The following is a 14099-nucleotide window of genomic DNA, read 5'->3' as shown; positions in this document are numbered from 1 at the left end:
TTGCACTTTAATAATGATGCTTGCTTGCCTGTATAAGGTGTGTGTGCGCACGCATGTGCATGTATGTAGAAAGTCTATTGTACAAACGGTGAAAGTTATGTGTTGCCCCGCCCACTTTGGCCTTTGGCCCCTCCCCTGCTGGAATGTGGCCTCCAGAAGCCTACCCAGGAGGAAATACGGCCCTTGGGCTGGCAAGGCTTCTTCACGCCTGTGGCGGAGAACGGCGCAGGACTTGGAGGGTAGGGGAGGACCTTGGCGGGCCAGTTAAACTCTCCCCTCCCTCCCGCTTCCTGGTCGATCTGACTTGACCCACAGAGGCCACAGCCTTATGGGTCATGCCGCCCAAGGTGGTTAGTCGCCTTGGCACCCCGCGGCTCGTTTCGCGGGCAAGACGTATTGGCTCACGAGGCAGAGGTGCCTTGGCAGTTTATTGAGGGCGGGGTAAGGAGAGCATGACCTTTGGGTGTGGAGGCCAGGGCCTCTGTAGAAAAGGAGAAGTGACCAAGAGACACAGCCAGCTAAGGGAAGCCTGGGTGGGCGTGGGTATGAGAGAGAGGTGCCCCATTGTCCGTAGGTAACCTAATCCCCTCGCCTCCTGTTTCCTGGAATCAGAAGCTCAAATCCCCTCCCCAAATTCTGTCCCAGTCTGGGTGAACGGGCCTGTCTCCTCTTCTCCCGCGATGGGGCTGGTTTCTCCCCAAACTGGCAGGGGTGTTGCTTCGATAGCTGCTGCCCGTTCATCACTCCTGATGCCAGGAGGGACCCATTGCAGAGACCCTGTTTCCCAGGCTGGGGTTCCTGCTTCTTGCAACCATATATCCTCTTTGCTCCGAGGGCTTGAGAGTTGAAAGGGTGGAGTTCTTCCACACACACACCTTTGCTGGGGTGGGGTTGGTTGGTTGGTTCACAAAATCAACATCAGGAAACCGGTGCTCGCCCCGTCATGTCGGCACACGCCTTTCCAACTCCCAACTGGGGGCGGAGGGGGGGCGAGGGCGTGGCTTCGGTGGGGCAGGAAGACCTAGGTCGGGGCCTTGTTGGACAGGTAAGCGATGAGCGCCACCACTGCTCCGATGTAGGTGCAGATGCCCAGGATGATGGACAAGACAGCCAAGGCGAAGGTTTGGCGAGAGGCCGTCCACGCTCCCGGGTAGTCGCCCTTGGCGGACGCCTTGTTGGTCTGGGGAGGAAAGGCAGCGGATTTAATGTCGGGAAAGGTAGCTGCAGGGGCTCAACTTCCTGATCCTAGAACTTGGCAATGGCTGTAGCTATTGTGTGTTAAGCTAACGTGGCCTGGGATACATGATGCATCAAATGGCATGCACAGACTCTGCAGGCTCTTGACCAGGGGTCCCCAAACTAAGGCCCATGGACTGGATAAGGCCTGAGGGACTCATTTATCTGGCCCGCAGCGACCCCCACTGCCACCACCCACTCTTACGGGCGCTACGCTGTGCGGCTGCCCACTTCTGGGTCGGAGGAGCAATGGAAATAGCTTGAGCGCATGCGCAAGTGTTATTTGTGCATGCACAAGCGTTATTTCTGGTCGTAGGAGGCCCGTGCACATGCACACAAGCTATTTCTGGTGCTCCTCCGACCCAGAAGTGCGCTGGAAATAGCGTGTACACACGCATATGGGCACTCACCCCCCTGCCCTCCAGCCTGTGGTGCGATCGGCGCTGGAGACACCGGCCCGAGTCACAGTATGTTTGCTGACCCCTGCTCTTGACTGCTGCGTCTGGGCTCCTTGCGGAAAGGATCCCATCTCCCATTCACAACACACCCCTTGCTTGCTGTTGTTCAATTCAGTGACCTTAGACCATGGGTAGGCAAACTAAGACCCGGGGGCCAGATCCGGCTCAATCACCTTCTAAATCCGGCCCGCAAACGGTCCATGAATCAGCGTGTTTTTACATGAGTAGAATGTGCCCTTTTCTTTAAAATGCATCTCTGGGTTATTTGTGGGGCATTGGAATTTGTTCATTCCCCCCCCCTATACACACACACACACACACACACACACACACACACACACATACTCCGGCCTCCCACAAGGTCTGAGGGACAGTGGTGTGGCACCCTGCTTAAAAAGTTTGCTGACCCCTGCCTTAGACAAATGACATCTCTCAAACCAAGCGTTTGGTGGCAAGTCGATTTCTGCAGTTTGCAACCAGCCCTGTTTTCCATCAAATAAATTTTATTAGGGTCTGTTAAGAAAAATGCAAAGAGTGTTGTCAGATGTCTTCTTTTGTCCGAACTAAAACATTAATCCAAAGGCAAAGAGAGACAGAAAAGAAGGAAAAGAAAGAGGAAGGGATAAAGGAAAAGGAGTAGAAAAAGAACTGGAGAGGAAAGAGGAGAGAAGTCAAGATGCTAAAGAACTTCTGATTCTTTTGTCCATCAGCTATATATAAACTTTATCCACTTCATCCACTCCGGTATAGCATCTATCCTAAACCTGCCCCCTTTGCGAGCTTTTCCCTGCTCAGCGACACCCACCTTTTGGGACAGGTAGAAAGCAGCGATGCCCAGTGGCCAGAAGCAGCACAGCATGGAGAATACCGCCAAGCCCAGGTAATCTTGCGGCAGCAGCATGGAGAAGCTGCTCTCGCTCTCAGTATCGCTGTCGCTTGAGGAGTCATTCTAGGGAGGGAAGGGGAGAGCAAGCGTTGGCTTCGTTCATTCTGAGATCTGGTGAAAGAACGCCAGTAATAGGAAAAGAGCCCAGCTGGATCCGGTCTACAGCCGATCCTGCTCTCACAGTGGCCAACCAGACGCCTCTTCTGGGAATCCTGCGAGCAACTGCACTCTTCCCCTCCTGCCATTTCCAGCAACGGGAGTCAGAACCATTGCTGCTTGCAACTGCTGAGGCCACGCAGAGTCAGTGTGGTTCGTAGATGTTGATTATCCTCCATGAGGCTGTCTCTAGTGGGAGGGAGTTCCATAGTTTATGTGCTCTGTAAGGATTTGTTTTGTCCATCTGAGCACAATTCAAAGTGTTGGTGCCTAGCCTTTCAAGCCCTAAATGGCCTCGGCCCAGTATACCTGAAGGAGCGTCTCCACCCCCATCGTTCATCCTGGACCCTGAGGTCCAGCGCCAAGGGCCTTCTGGCAATTCCCTCACTGCAAGAAGTGAGGGTACAGGGAACCAGGCAGAGGGCCTTCTCGGTGGTGGCACCCGCCCTGTGGAATGCCCTCCCGTCAGATGTCAAGGAAATAAACAACTGTCTGACTTTTAGAAGACATCTGAAGGCAACCCTGTTTAGGGAAGTTTTAATGTTTGATGTTTTATCGTGTTTTTAATATTCTGTTGGGAGCCGCCCAGAGTGGTTGTGGAAACCCAGCCAGATGGGCGGGGTATAAATAATATATTACTACAGTGGTACCTCAGGTTACAGACGCTTCAGGTTACAGACTCCGCTAACCCAGAAATAGTACCTCGGGTTAAGAACTTTACCTCAGGATGAGAACAGAAATGATGCAGCGGCAGCAGGAGGCCCCATTAGCTAAGTGGTACCTCAAATTAAGAACAGTTTCAGGTTAAGAATGGACCTCCGGAACAAATTAAGTTCTTAACCTGAGGTACCACTGTACTACTACTACTACTACTACTACTACTACTACTACTTCAGTTTCATTGGATGTCCACGAATTCTGGTGTTGTGAGAGAGGAAGAAATGGCTTTTCTCCATCGGCTTCCTCCATCATCTTATAAACTCCCGTCCTGTCCCCTCTAGCTCACTTTTTCTCTACGCTAAAAAGTCCTGAATGCTGCAAACTTTCCTCCTAGAGGACTCCCTCCATCCCTTTGATCATTTCGACTGCCCCTTTCTGAACTTTTCCCAACTCTGCAATGCCCTTTCCGAGGTCAGGCGACAGTATTCCAAATGCAGCCGCGCCACAGATCTGTTCAATGGCATCGCGGTTTCAGCAGTTTTGTTTTCAATTCCTTTCCTAATGATCCCTAGTGAGGTATTAACCTCTTTCACAGCTGCTGAGCACTGGGCCGACATCTTCGACAAGTCATCCACCACAACCCCAGGGTCAGGCACCGCTAGTTCAGAACCCATGAGCATACATGTGAAATTAAGATTAGATAGATAGATTAGATACCGTATTTTTTGCTCTATAAGACGCACTTTTCCCCTCCTAAAAAGTAAGGGGAAATGTGTGTGCGTCCTATGGGGCAAATGCAGGCTTTCGCTGCAGCCAGGAGAGCAAGAGGGGTCAGTCCGCACCGATCCCTCACGCTCTCCTGGCTTCACTTCGCTGAAGGGGCTCTGCACAGAGAGGGAGAGAATATTTTTTTTCTTGTTCTCCTCTAAAACTAGGTGCGTCTTATTGTCGGGTACATCTTATAGAGCGAAAAATACAGTAGCCCCAACATATATACGTGCAACACTTTACACTGAATTGCGATTGCAGCCGCAGGATCAGGACCTGCAAGTCTGGTGCCTTTGTGTGTGTGTGTGTTATTTTGGTCTTTATAGGTTTTTAATTCCTTTCTAACGACTTTTTAACCTTTTAAACTTCTCAGTGCTTTAATGCTGCTCGACCTAACTGCTTATCATTGCCTGCCAACAAACAAAGAATCCAGCTTGTTTGACTCGCTGAGTCGCATTTGCCATTTTACTGCCCGTTCCCTCAGTTTGGAGAGATCCTTTCTATAGCCGTCTGCAATCCCTTTCGTTTTAATGACTCCGAACTATTTTCTCGCCATCAGCAAAAATGGCCACTCCTAGCTCTTGATCAGTGTTCCACAACCCCCGGGCCGCGGCCCGGTGCCGGTCCGTGGATCAATTGGCACCGGGCCGCCCGAGGAACTTCAAATCATTTCACTGTGGCGGGCGGCCGAGGCGCAGAGCATTGCGCCCTCTCAAGCCTGCCCATTGTGTGGCTCCTCCTGGCCAATCAGGGAGCGGGTCCTCCCACTTCCTGATTGGCCGAAAGGCAAACCTCACGCCATTGGCCGAGGAGGAGGCGCCACGGGAGGACTGAGGACTCGAGGTCAGAGACGCGGGGACTAAAGAGAAGGTAAGTGCACGGGGGGGACGGGACTCACCTCAAACAAGCGGGCCACGGAAAAATTATCAAACATTTACCGGTCCACGGTGATAAAAAGGTTGGGGAGCACTGCTCTAGATGGTTTATGAAAAAGTCCCGATATCAATCTGAAGGTATTCTACACCCCTCCATTGAGGTAACTGTCCATTTATTCCTACTCTACGCTTCCTGTTAACCAGTTGCCGATCCCAATGGAGGCATTTGTTCTATGCCTGCTCATAACATCCTGCTCTGCCTCTCTGCTTGTGGAGTGGCTACTAAAATCATGCTTGGTGTGCAGAGAATGGACAGAGGGTTTTTCCTCCCTCTCATTATATGAAATGCAATAGGACCCATATTTAAGGTAAAGGTAAAGGGACCCCTCACCATTAGGTCCAGTTGTGACCGACTCTGGGGTTGCGGCGCTCATCTCGCTTTATTGGCCAAGGGAGCCGGCGTACAGCTTCCGGGTCATGTGGCCAGCATGACTAAGCCGCTTCTGGCGAACCAGAGCAGCGCACAGAAACGCCTTTTACCTACCTGCCAGAGTGGTACCTGTTTATCTACTTGCACTTTGACGTGCTTCCGAACTGCTAGGTTGGCATGAGCAGGGACTGAGCAACGGGAGCTCACCCCGTTGTGGGGATTCGAACTGCCAACCTTCTGATCGGCAAGTCCTAGGCTCTGGTTTAACCCACAGCACCACCTGCGCCCCAGGACCCATATTTAGGAGAGAGTAAAAGGGTGCACTGAAGGAATGAGGTTGGTTTTAATGGCAAGTCAAATATTTTACAGTTCTGTTTCCAATTTTGATTTTTCCACCTGGAAGCCAACTTTTTTATCCAAGTTATATGCCTCCATTATTTGGTAATAATGGAGCCAATCTCGCACTTTGTTTTTTAATTTTTCAAAGCTCTGCAGTTTTACTCTGTCCCCATCTTGTTCCAAAATTTCCCAATATTTCGGCCATTTGGCCTCCATATTGAGTTTTTTCTGTGCCTTCGCTTCCATTGGCATTTCTTGTCACTGCTATTTTCCTCAGTTCTTCAGACTCAGAAAGAAAAAAAATCAGTCCAGGCACAGGTATCTGACCTAAATCTTCCATAGCGAGACGCAGAGAATTCATTCAGCTCTCCTGTAATCTCGTTATCCTGCTTTCGCACCTTTACTTCTCGTCGTCTAATGGTCCAACTTCCCTTCCTGGCTGGTTTGCCGTTTCTGATGCACTTAAATATTTTCCAAAATTAGTTTTGCTGGTTATAATGCTAGCATTTCTGCTGCAATTTCTAATATTCCGTTTGCAATACAGTACCTGTTGGGTCTTTGAACCTATATACTGCCATGTCAGGCTAAATTTTGTTCGCCCCAGAAGGCTGAGCAGAACATGACAGCAAAGGTCATCAGACATGTAATGCAAAAATCTACTGTACAAGTAAGGAAGTATCAGGAAGACAGAATAAAATGTCACCTGAATGTAGCCTTCATGTTTAAGCAATATGCTCCTGAAATTATTTTCTCGCTTCTCCCATTGCCCATCTGTCTGTCTGTTTCGTGAAAGTTTACGTTCTCTTTCGTTCTCACTTGGATAAAACTTCAATTTTCAGTCAAAGGGTTTAAGGTCACTGAGGAGGAGGAGGATTGGTTTGAGAAGATAATGAATTATTTGGGTAGGTTTGAACAATTTGGGGCAATTAAAATGTTAAAAGTTAAATAAACCTTGTGGAGGGAGGAGTGTTAACGTATATAGAATTGTACATATGGTTGATTTGAATATGTTATTATTGATTATGTATACCCAATGTATCAGCCGCCTGGGGGTTTTCTCTGTTTGTGTTTTGGTTGTTGGTACAAAAAAAATAATGGAAAAAATGAAAGAAAAAAAGTTCTATTTTTAGAAGAGAGCTCCTTTGTTTCTAACAGATTCCTGGCTCACTCGTTAACCACAATGTGGCAGGGTGTCTTGTCCAATTTCGAGGCAAAACAGGAAGTGCTGCCATGCCACCACCATCCCGATTTCTGGCGAGATCTTACATGCTCCACAAGATCTCATGTGATTTTGGTGAGATCTTGCGAGATCTCATTGGAAATCGGTCCCAATGCCTCACCCTACCTAATGGGAGGGCCGGCCCAAGGTGTGGATTTGGTGCTTCCTATGCTAAGCAGCTGAGCTGCTGTTATCATGGCTTTGAATAACTACCCACCCCCTCAGCTGGATGCCCCTTACCTTCTCTCAACTTCCCCCTATCTAAAAAAATACCTTGCAAACTTTTTAATAACGGGCACCATCAACAGTCCGGTTCAGTTCTGGTCCAAGGGGAGCCCAGTCTACCTTCTTCCTTATAATCCATTGAGGTGGTGATGCTACTTCCCAGCTTCCTTCTCCTTAAATTAGTTTTTATTAAAGAGTGTGTGTGTGTGTGTGTGTGTGTGTGTGTGTAGATATAGCACCTCCACTTTCAATTCCTATAGTCTTTTTCATATATTCGGTATGAGACACTATTGTCATTGTGGGGAAAGAGAGATGGGAGGGGAAATGAACTTTGGTTCTACAGTGGTACCTCGGGCTAAGTACTTAATTCGTTCCGGAGGCCCGTTCTTAACCTGAAACTGTTCTTAACCTGAAGCACCACTTTAGCTGATGGGGCCTCCTGCTGCCACCGTGCCGCCGGAGCACGTTTTCTGTTCTCATCCTGAAGCAAAGTTCTTAACCCGAGGTAATATTTCTGGGTTAGCGGAGTTTGTAACCTGAAGCGTATGTAACCCGTGGTACCACTGCACTGCAAAGTGCTTGTGCAGGGTGTTTGAGTCAGCGTCATGTGGAGAGGTCCTTTATTTATTTATTTATTTATTTATTTATTTATTTATTTGCACCGTGGGAGATTGGGTCCAGAATTTGGTCGCCTCAGCGACACCCTTGCAGAACTTAGCAAGGAATGAGTTGGTTCTGTCTACCTTTGGTTGTGGTTTGCGGCTAAAGTTGGCCCTCCTGCCTTCTGCCCCACCAGTCCCAATGGACACCAGCCAATGCTATCCATACCCAAGCTCTCCTCCTGACACCACCCGCTCAGACTACAAATGCGCTCTACAACTAATCCAGAATGCGGCAGCCAGACTGGTGACTGGGAGCGGCCGCCGAGACCACATAACACTGGTCCTGAAAGACCTACATTGGCTCCCAGTACGTTTCCAAGCACAATTCAAAGTCATAGAATCATAGAAGTCATAGAATCATAGAGTTCAAAGTCATAGAATCCTAGAGTTGGAAGAGACCACAAGGGCCATCGAGTCCAACCCCCTGCCAAGCAGGAAACACCATCAGAGCACTCCTGACATATGGTTGTCAAGCCTCTGCTTAAAGACCTCCAAAGACCTCTTCTTTGTTGGTGCTGACCTTTAAAGCCCTAAACGGTCTCACTCCAGTATACCTAAAGGAGCATCTCCACTTCCATCATTCTGCCCAGACACTGAAGTCCAGTGCCAAGGGCCTTCTGGTGGTTACCTCACTGCGAGAAGTGAAGCTACAGGGAACCAGGCAGAGGGCCTTCTTAGTAGTGGCACCCGCCTTGTGGAACCCTTCAGATGTCAAAGAGAACAACAACTACCAGACTTTTGGAAGACATCTGAAGGCAGCCCTGTTTAGGGAAGCTTTTAATGTTTAATAGATTATTGTATTTTAATATTATGTTGAAAGCCGCCCGGAGTAGCTGGGAAAACCCATCCAGATGGGCGGGGTATAAATAAATAAATAAAAATTATTATTACTTGGCATAGCTGTTAACGTTCCCCCCTTTTTAAGGGAAATTCCCTTATTCTGAAAAGGATTCCTCACCAATTGGCCACGGTACAAATTGTGCCTTTAACTACTGACAGTCTGACGCCTCCTTCCGCAAGAGGTGAGCCACAAGCTTCTGCTCCCTGCAATCCGGGACCAAGGAGAAGAGTTGGTGGAAGAAGATTGGAAAAAAATTAAAGTTTATCTTAATATTGCAAAATTAAGGATTGTTAGAAAGATGTTGGGAAAAGAAAATTATGTGGTTTTAGCAGAAAAGACATAAAGGATTAAGTAAAAATGAATTGGTAAAAGAGAGAATGTAAAATTATAGTATATTAAGACAAATTATTAAGATAAAAATAAGGTTGGAAGGATTTGCTGAAATATCAAATTGAATTAGAATACAAAAATGGGAGGTGTGAGGAGGTCAAGGAAATAAGTGAATGTAAGCAAGTGATGTATAGGTTTGACTTGTTCTTTATCCTTTTTTCTTTTTTCTGTTTTTTGATGGTGTATTGTTTTTTCTGTTTTTTTTTTCTTTATTTTGACTGTTATTTAATTTTTAAAACTTTAATAAAAATTTATTTTTTAAAAAAAGCTTCTGCTCCCTGCCTTTGAGGCCCCTCGGCCAAGCACCCCCCCTCGAACCCCGGCCCTTACCTCGAGGTCCGGAGACTCTGTGTCGCCCACTTCGTAGCAGACGGTGTGGATGTCCTTTTCCAGAGGAACCTTCCTGGGCAGCTCCCCGGCCTCCTTGGTGTCTCCAAAGGCGGTTTCGATATAATCTTTCTTCTTCCAGCCTTGGAGGTTGCTGGATTTCCACAGCTCGGGGTACAGGGTGGGTTCTGGGGTGCAGAAGGGCTCGACTGTCCTCTGCAGGCTGCTAGGGTCCAGGAGCTGACTGGGAAGGATGTGGGGTCCGGGCTGGAGCCAGGAGAGGTTAGGGGGCATGTGATGGGACAGGAGTCCGGAGTGGTCCTGGGGAGCAACCCGACTCAGCATTCCGCTCCGGAGGGTGGCTCTCCCGGGGGACTTTGCCAGAAGTGGGTGCTGCAGTTCATGGATGTTCTCCATAGCACCCCTAGGCGCTGGGTGCCCTCTTCTCCTCGCTGTCAGTTAAGGCCGAGTGAGTCTCTCGCTTCAGTTAGCTTGGGGAGCGATTGCAAAACAAAGCAAAAAAAAACAGCAAAGTGTTTAGCGCCTTTTATGTCTTATTTATATAGGGGGGAAAGGTACACATCGCTCCACCAAAAAGCTCTCTTGAGAGGCACACTAATAACAGATAAAGCCAAGATCCACAACCCGTTCCCAAACAACTGCAGTGGTACCTTGGTTCTCAAACGCCTTGGCACTCAAACAACTTGGAACCCAAACACTGCAAACCCAGAAGTGAGAGTTCCGGTTTGCAAACTCTTTTCGGAAGCCCAACGTGCTCCGTTTTGAGTGGCACCCTTCCGTTTTGAGTGTTACGCCGAGGTCTGTTTTCGCTATTTATTTTGCGTTTTAGTTTTTGCGGCTTTTTCGTTTCGTTTTGTGACTGTGTGGAACCCAGTTCAGCTACTGATTGATTGTGTGACTGCAATACATTGCTTATTGCTTTCATTTTATGGATCAATGGTCTCGTTAGATAGTAAAAGTCATGCTAAATTGCTGTTTTCGGGGTTGTTTTTAAAAGTCTGGAACGGATTAATCCATTTTGCATTGCTTTCTATAGGAAAGTGCGCTTTGGTTTTGGAACGCATTTCCGGAATGGATTAAGTCTGAGAACCAAGGTACCACTGTATAGTTAAGAGATACCAAACTTGTGATCCACATCCTTCATTCAGGAGGCTTGCATCATGTCTGTGGCTGAAGGCTGGAGAGAAAACATCTTTCTTGTTCAATATTTGTATTGATTTTTAAATTGTATTTTAATTGCTGCTTTTATTTCTTACAGATTGTGTTCTATTGTATTGTGATTTGTATTTGACGGATTCCAAATTGGAATACAATGAATACAACCTATGAGAAATAAAATGAAAGAAGCAGTAAAAAGAAGATTAAGAATCATACAACGTCTAGTGCAGTGTATTACGATTGCTGCAACAGTAATGATGGATCTGTTAAGACGCTTAGTGGTTTTCAAGTGGGGGGGGATGGTGGGGGCATAGCCAAGGCGAGCCTGGGGGGAGGCAGATCCACATTTTTTTTTTTTTTGAAAAGCATTGAAAGTACTCAATTAACTGAGGTTCTACTCCCCCCAGGAGAAGCCTCCCCCCCAACCAAAGTCTGCCCCCTGTAATGTCCACTTTTGGGGGGGGTACAGTCACCCATGATTTCACCAAAAAAGCTCAACAACTTGGGGGTGTGTGATCTCCTAAAGAAAGCTCAACAACTTTGGCTGTCCCCCCCCCCCCAACAAAAATCCTGGTTACACTCATGGGTGTTGGGGAGAGAGATTTGGAAACCACTGGCTTAAAACCGTAAAACAAAGATAAAAATCAGTAAAACTTTTAAAACAAATAAAGTACCCCTGACCATTAGGTCCAGTCGTGGCCAACTCTGGGGTTGCGGCGCTCATCTCGCTTTACTGGCCAAGGGAGCTGGCGTACATGACTAAGCCAGCATGACTAAGCCGCTTCTGGCGAACCAGAGCAGCGCACGGAAACACCGTTTACCTTCCCACCAGAGCGGTACCTATTTATCTACTTGCACTTTGATGTGCTTTCAAACTGTTAGGTTGGCAGGAGCAGGGACCGAGCAACGGGAGCTCACCCCGTCACAGGAATTCAAACTGACGACCTTCTGGTCGGCAAGCCCTAGGCTCTGTGGTTTAACCCACAGCGCCACCCGCATCCCCTTTAAAACAAATACAGGCAACAAATACAGGCAACTAAATAATGCATCGAGATAGGCTGGCTGAAACAGGTACGTTTTCATCAGGAGGTGTCTAAAGCAATAAGGGAAGATTCACTAATGTCTTAATTATTTCATTTCTGTCCCACTTTGTTCTCCAAAGAGTTCAAGGTGGCAAACGTAGTTCTCCCCGTCCTTATTTAATCATCACAGCAACCCTGTGAGGTAGGTGAGGCCGAAAGGCCGTGACTGGTCCAAGGTCAAGGTCACCCAGTGACCTTCATGGCTGAGTGGGGATTCGAAGCCTGCTCTCTCAGGTCCTAGCCTGACACACAAACCACTACATTACACTGGCTTGCAGAAGATGGTTTACATTAAATGCTCTGAAAACTTCAAAATACTGTGCAAAGATAACAGCTGTTGTCGTTGTTGACAAGCAATTTCCCCTTCTCATTCTGCTGTTTTCCGAACCCAAATCAAGCCCCTTGAATTTGTGTGAAACCGAGTCTCTGTAAGTTAGAGAACTTTCTCCTCCACTACCCTGAGGCTTAGGAAATCTCTTTGTTTAGAGCTTGGGTAGGCAAACTAAGGGACGCGGGTGGCGCTGTGGGTTAAACCACAGAGCCTAGGACTTGCTGATCAGAAGGTCGGCAGTTCGAAGCCCCGTGACGGGGTGAGCTCCCGTTGCTCGGTCCCTGCTCCTGCCAACCTAGCAGTTCGAAAGCACGTCAAAGCGCAAGTAGATAAATAGGTACCGCTCCGGCGAGAAGGTAAACGGCGTTTCGGTGCGCTGCTCTGGTTCGCCAGAAGTGGCTTAGTCATGCTGGCCACATGACCCGGAAGCTGTACGCCGGCTCCTCGGCCAGTAAAGCGAGATGAGCGCCGCAACCTCAGAGTTGGCCATGACTGGACCTAATGGTCAGAGGTCCCTTTACCTTTAGGCAAACTAAGGCCTGAGGGCTGGATGCGGCCCAATCGCCTTCTCAATCCAGCCCGCAGATGGTCCAGGAATCAACGTGTTTTTTACATGAGTAGAATGAGCCCTTTTATTTAAAATGCATCTCTGGGTTATTTGTGGGGCCTGCCTGGTGTTTTTACATGAGTAGAATGTGTGCTTTTATTTAAAATGCATCTCTGGGTTATTTGTGGGGCATAGGAATTTGTTCATATTTTTTCCCCAAAATATAGTCTGGCCCCCCACAAGGTCTGAGGGACAGTGGACCGGCCCCCTGCTGAAAAAGTTTGCTGACCCCTGGTTCAGATAGCCAGCCGCTCCTCTCAGCAGCCTGCAAGACTCCTTTCCTGACACAAAACCCACCCCAATCCTTGCGAACCAGTTAGTTGGGACAGAAAACTTGGAGCCAGTCCATTTGTATCTCTATATTTCCAAACCTATCTGTCTGTATAGATATATCTCAGAGGTAGCCAACGCAGTGCTTTGCAGAAGTTGCTGGTTCTGAAAATCTGTTTAAAGTTCCACTTCACTGGCATCTGATATCCCTCAGGCTGAAACCTACATGCAGGCTGATGCGAGATAGTGACTTTTAGAGATGCCAGGCTGTTCCTGCTAATTTTATCTGCATCTTTTGGAATGGATTCACAAGAAGCCTTGTTGAAGGAATTGCTGGACAAAGGGACATTTTGTCAAAGGATGTAGAGATAACATGAAGTTTGGCGACGGCAGAAAAAAATGCTTTATCAGTGTGAAGTGGAATTTAAGATGAATGCTCCAGACTTCCTAGATTGCTTTCATATAGTCCCTTTTATTTATGGCTGGGGTTCGGCTCTCATAAACGGAAGATGAGGAAGTACATTAAATTTATGGGATGTGCCATTTGGCTTGTAGGTGGAGTTCAGTTGAGTGCTCCGTACGATTATTTTTCAATCCCTGCACATAAAAAAATGAGCCTGTCGCAGTGAAGGTTACCCTAATCTTGCCCCCCTGACACCATCTGTATTCTTAAATGTGCAGATTATATTTTATTTTTGTACAACGTTCTCACATGTCAGCCCGCACCGGCAGTCTGAGATGGCAGCAATTCAGAAACAGCGATCTTGTCTCATCTACTGTTTGGGTGGAATAGGCAGGGATGGACTTAGGCGACAGAGAGCTGTTAGCGAATGCGGTGCTAAATTAACGTCACTAAGCGGTATATGAATTGTGCTGGCAGAAAGTTCTCGCTGAAGGAAAAACACAGGTACATTGCCCAAGATTGTTGTGCAACCGATTGCACAGCAAAAACCAGCTGCTGCGCACCAAGAATTGGATATTTTGCAACAAACGTCTGCTGGCACAACTTTTGAGTTGGATTCTTTTGTCGCCCTCCCTTTAAACTTGTGATGGCCTGGGACTCGGACTCGGACCCAGAGGAGACTCAGTCTGCACAGGTTCCCTTGCAATAAACACCAGTTGGGCCGAGTCAGGGGCCTGAGCCTGCCCTGGCTCCGG

General features: G+C 47.8%; 1 protein-coding gene across 3 annotated transcripts in view; it reads right to left on the bottom strand.

The window, feature by feature from the left end:
• Positions 1–396: 396 nt before the first annotated feature.
• Positions 397–14099, bottom strand: part of TMEM91 (transmembrane protein 91) — a 29151-nt gene continuing 15448 nt past the window's right edge. For 2 of the 3 annotated variants that reach the window (XM_083754288.1, XM_083754289.1), the window contains exons 2-4: positions 9476–9963; positions 2500–2643; positions 397–1180 (exon numbers count right to left, since the gene is read on the bottom strand). In XM_083754288.1, coding sequence (XP_083610414.1) covers positions 1022–1180; positions 2500–2643; positions 9476–9889 — 717 coding nt within the window. In that variant the 5' untranslated portion in view covers positions 9890–9963 and the 3' untranslated portion in view covers positions 397–1021. Of the gene's footprint in view, positions 1181–2058; positions 2258–2499; positions 2644–9475; positions 9964–14099 lie in introns of those variants that run through there. The other variant, XM_083754290.1, reaches the window with a different exon arrangement.

This window comes from Podarcis gaigeae, assembly GCF_964106915.1.
Source record: "Podarcis gaigeae genome assembly, chromosome: 8".
Taxonomy (NCBI): Eukaryota; Metazoa; Chordata; class Lepidosauria; order Squamata; family Lacertidae; genus Podarcis; species Podarcis gaigeae.
The sequence above is the reverse complement of the archived record's forward strand: the minus strand, read 5'-3'. Positions and strand labels throughout refer to the sequence as shown.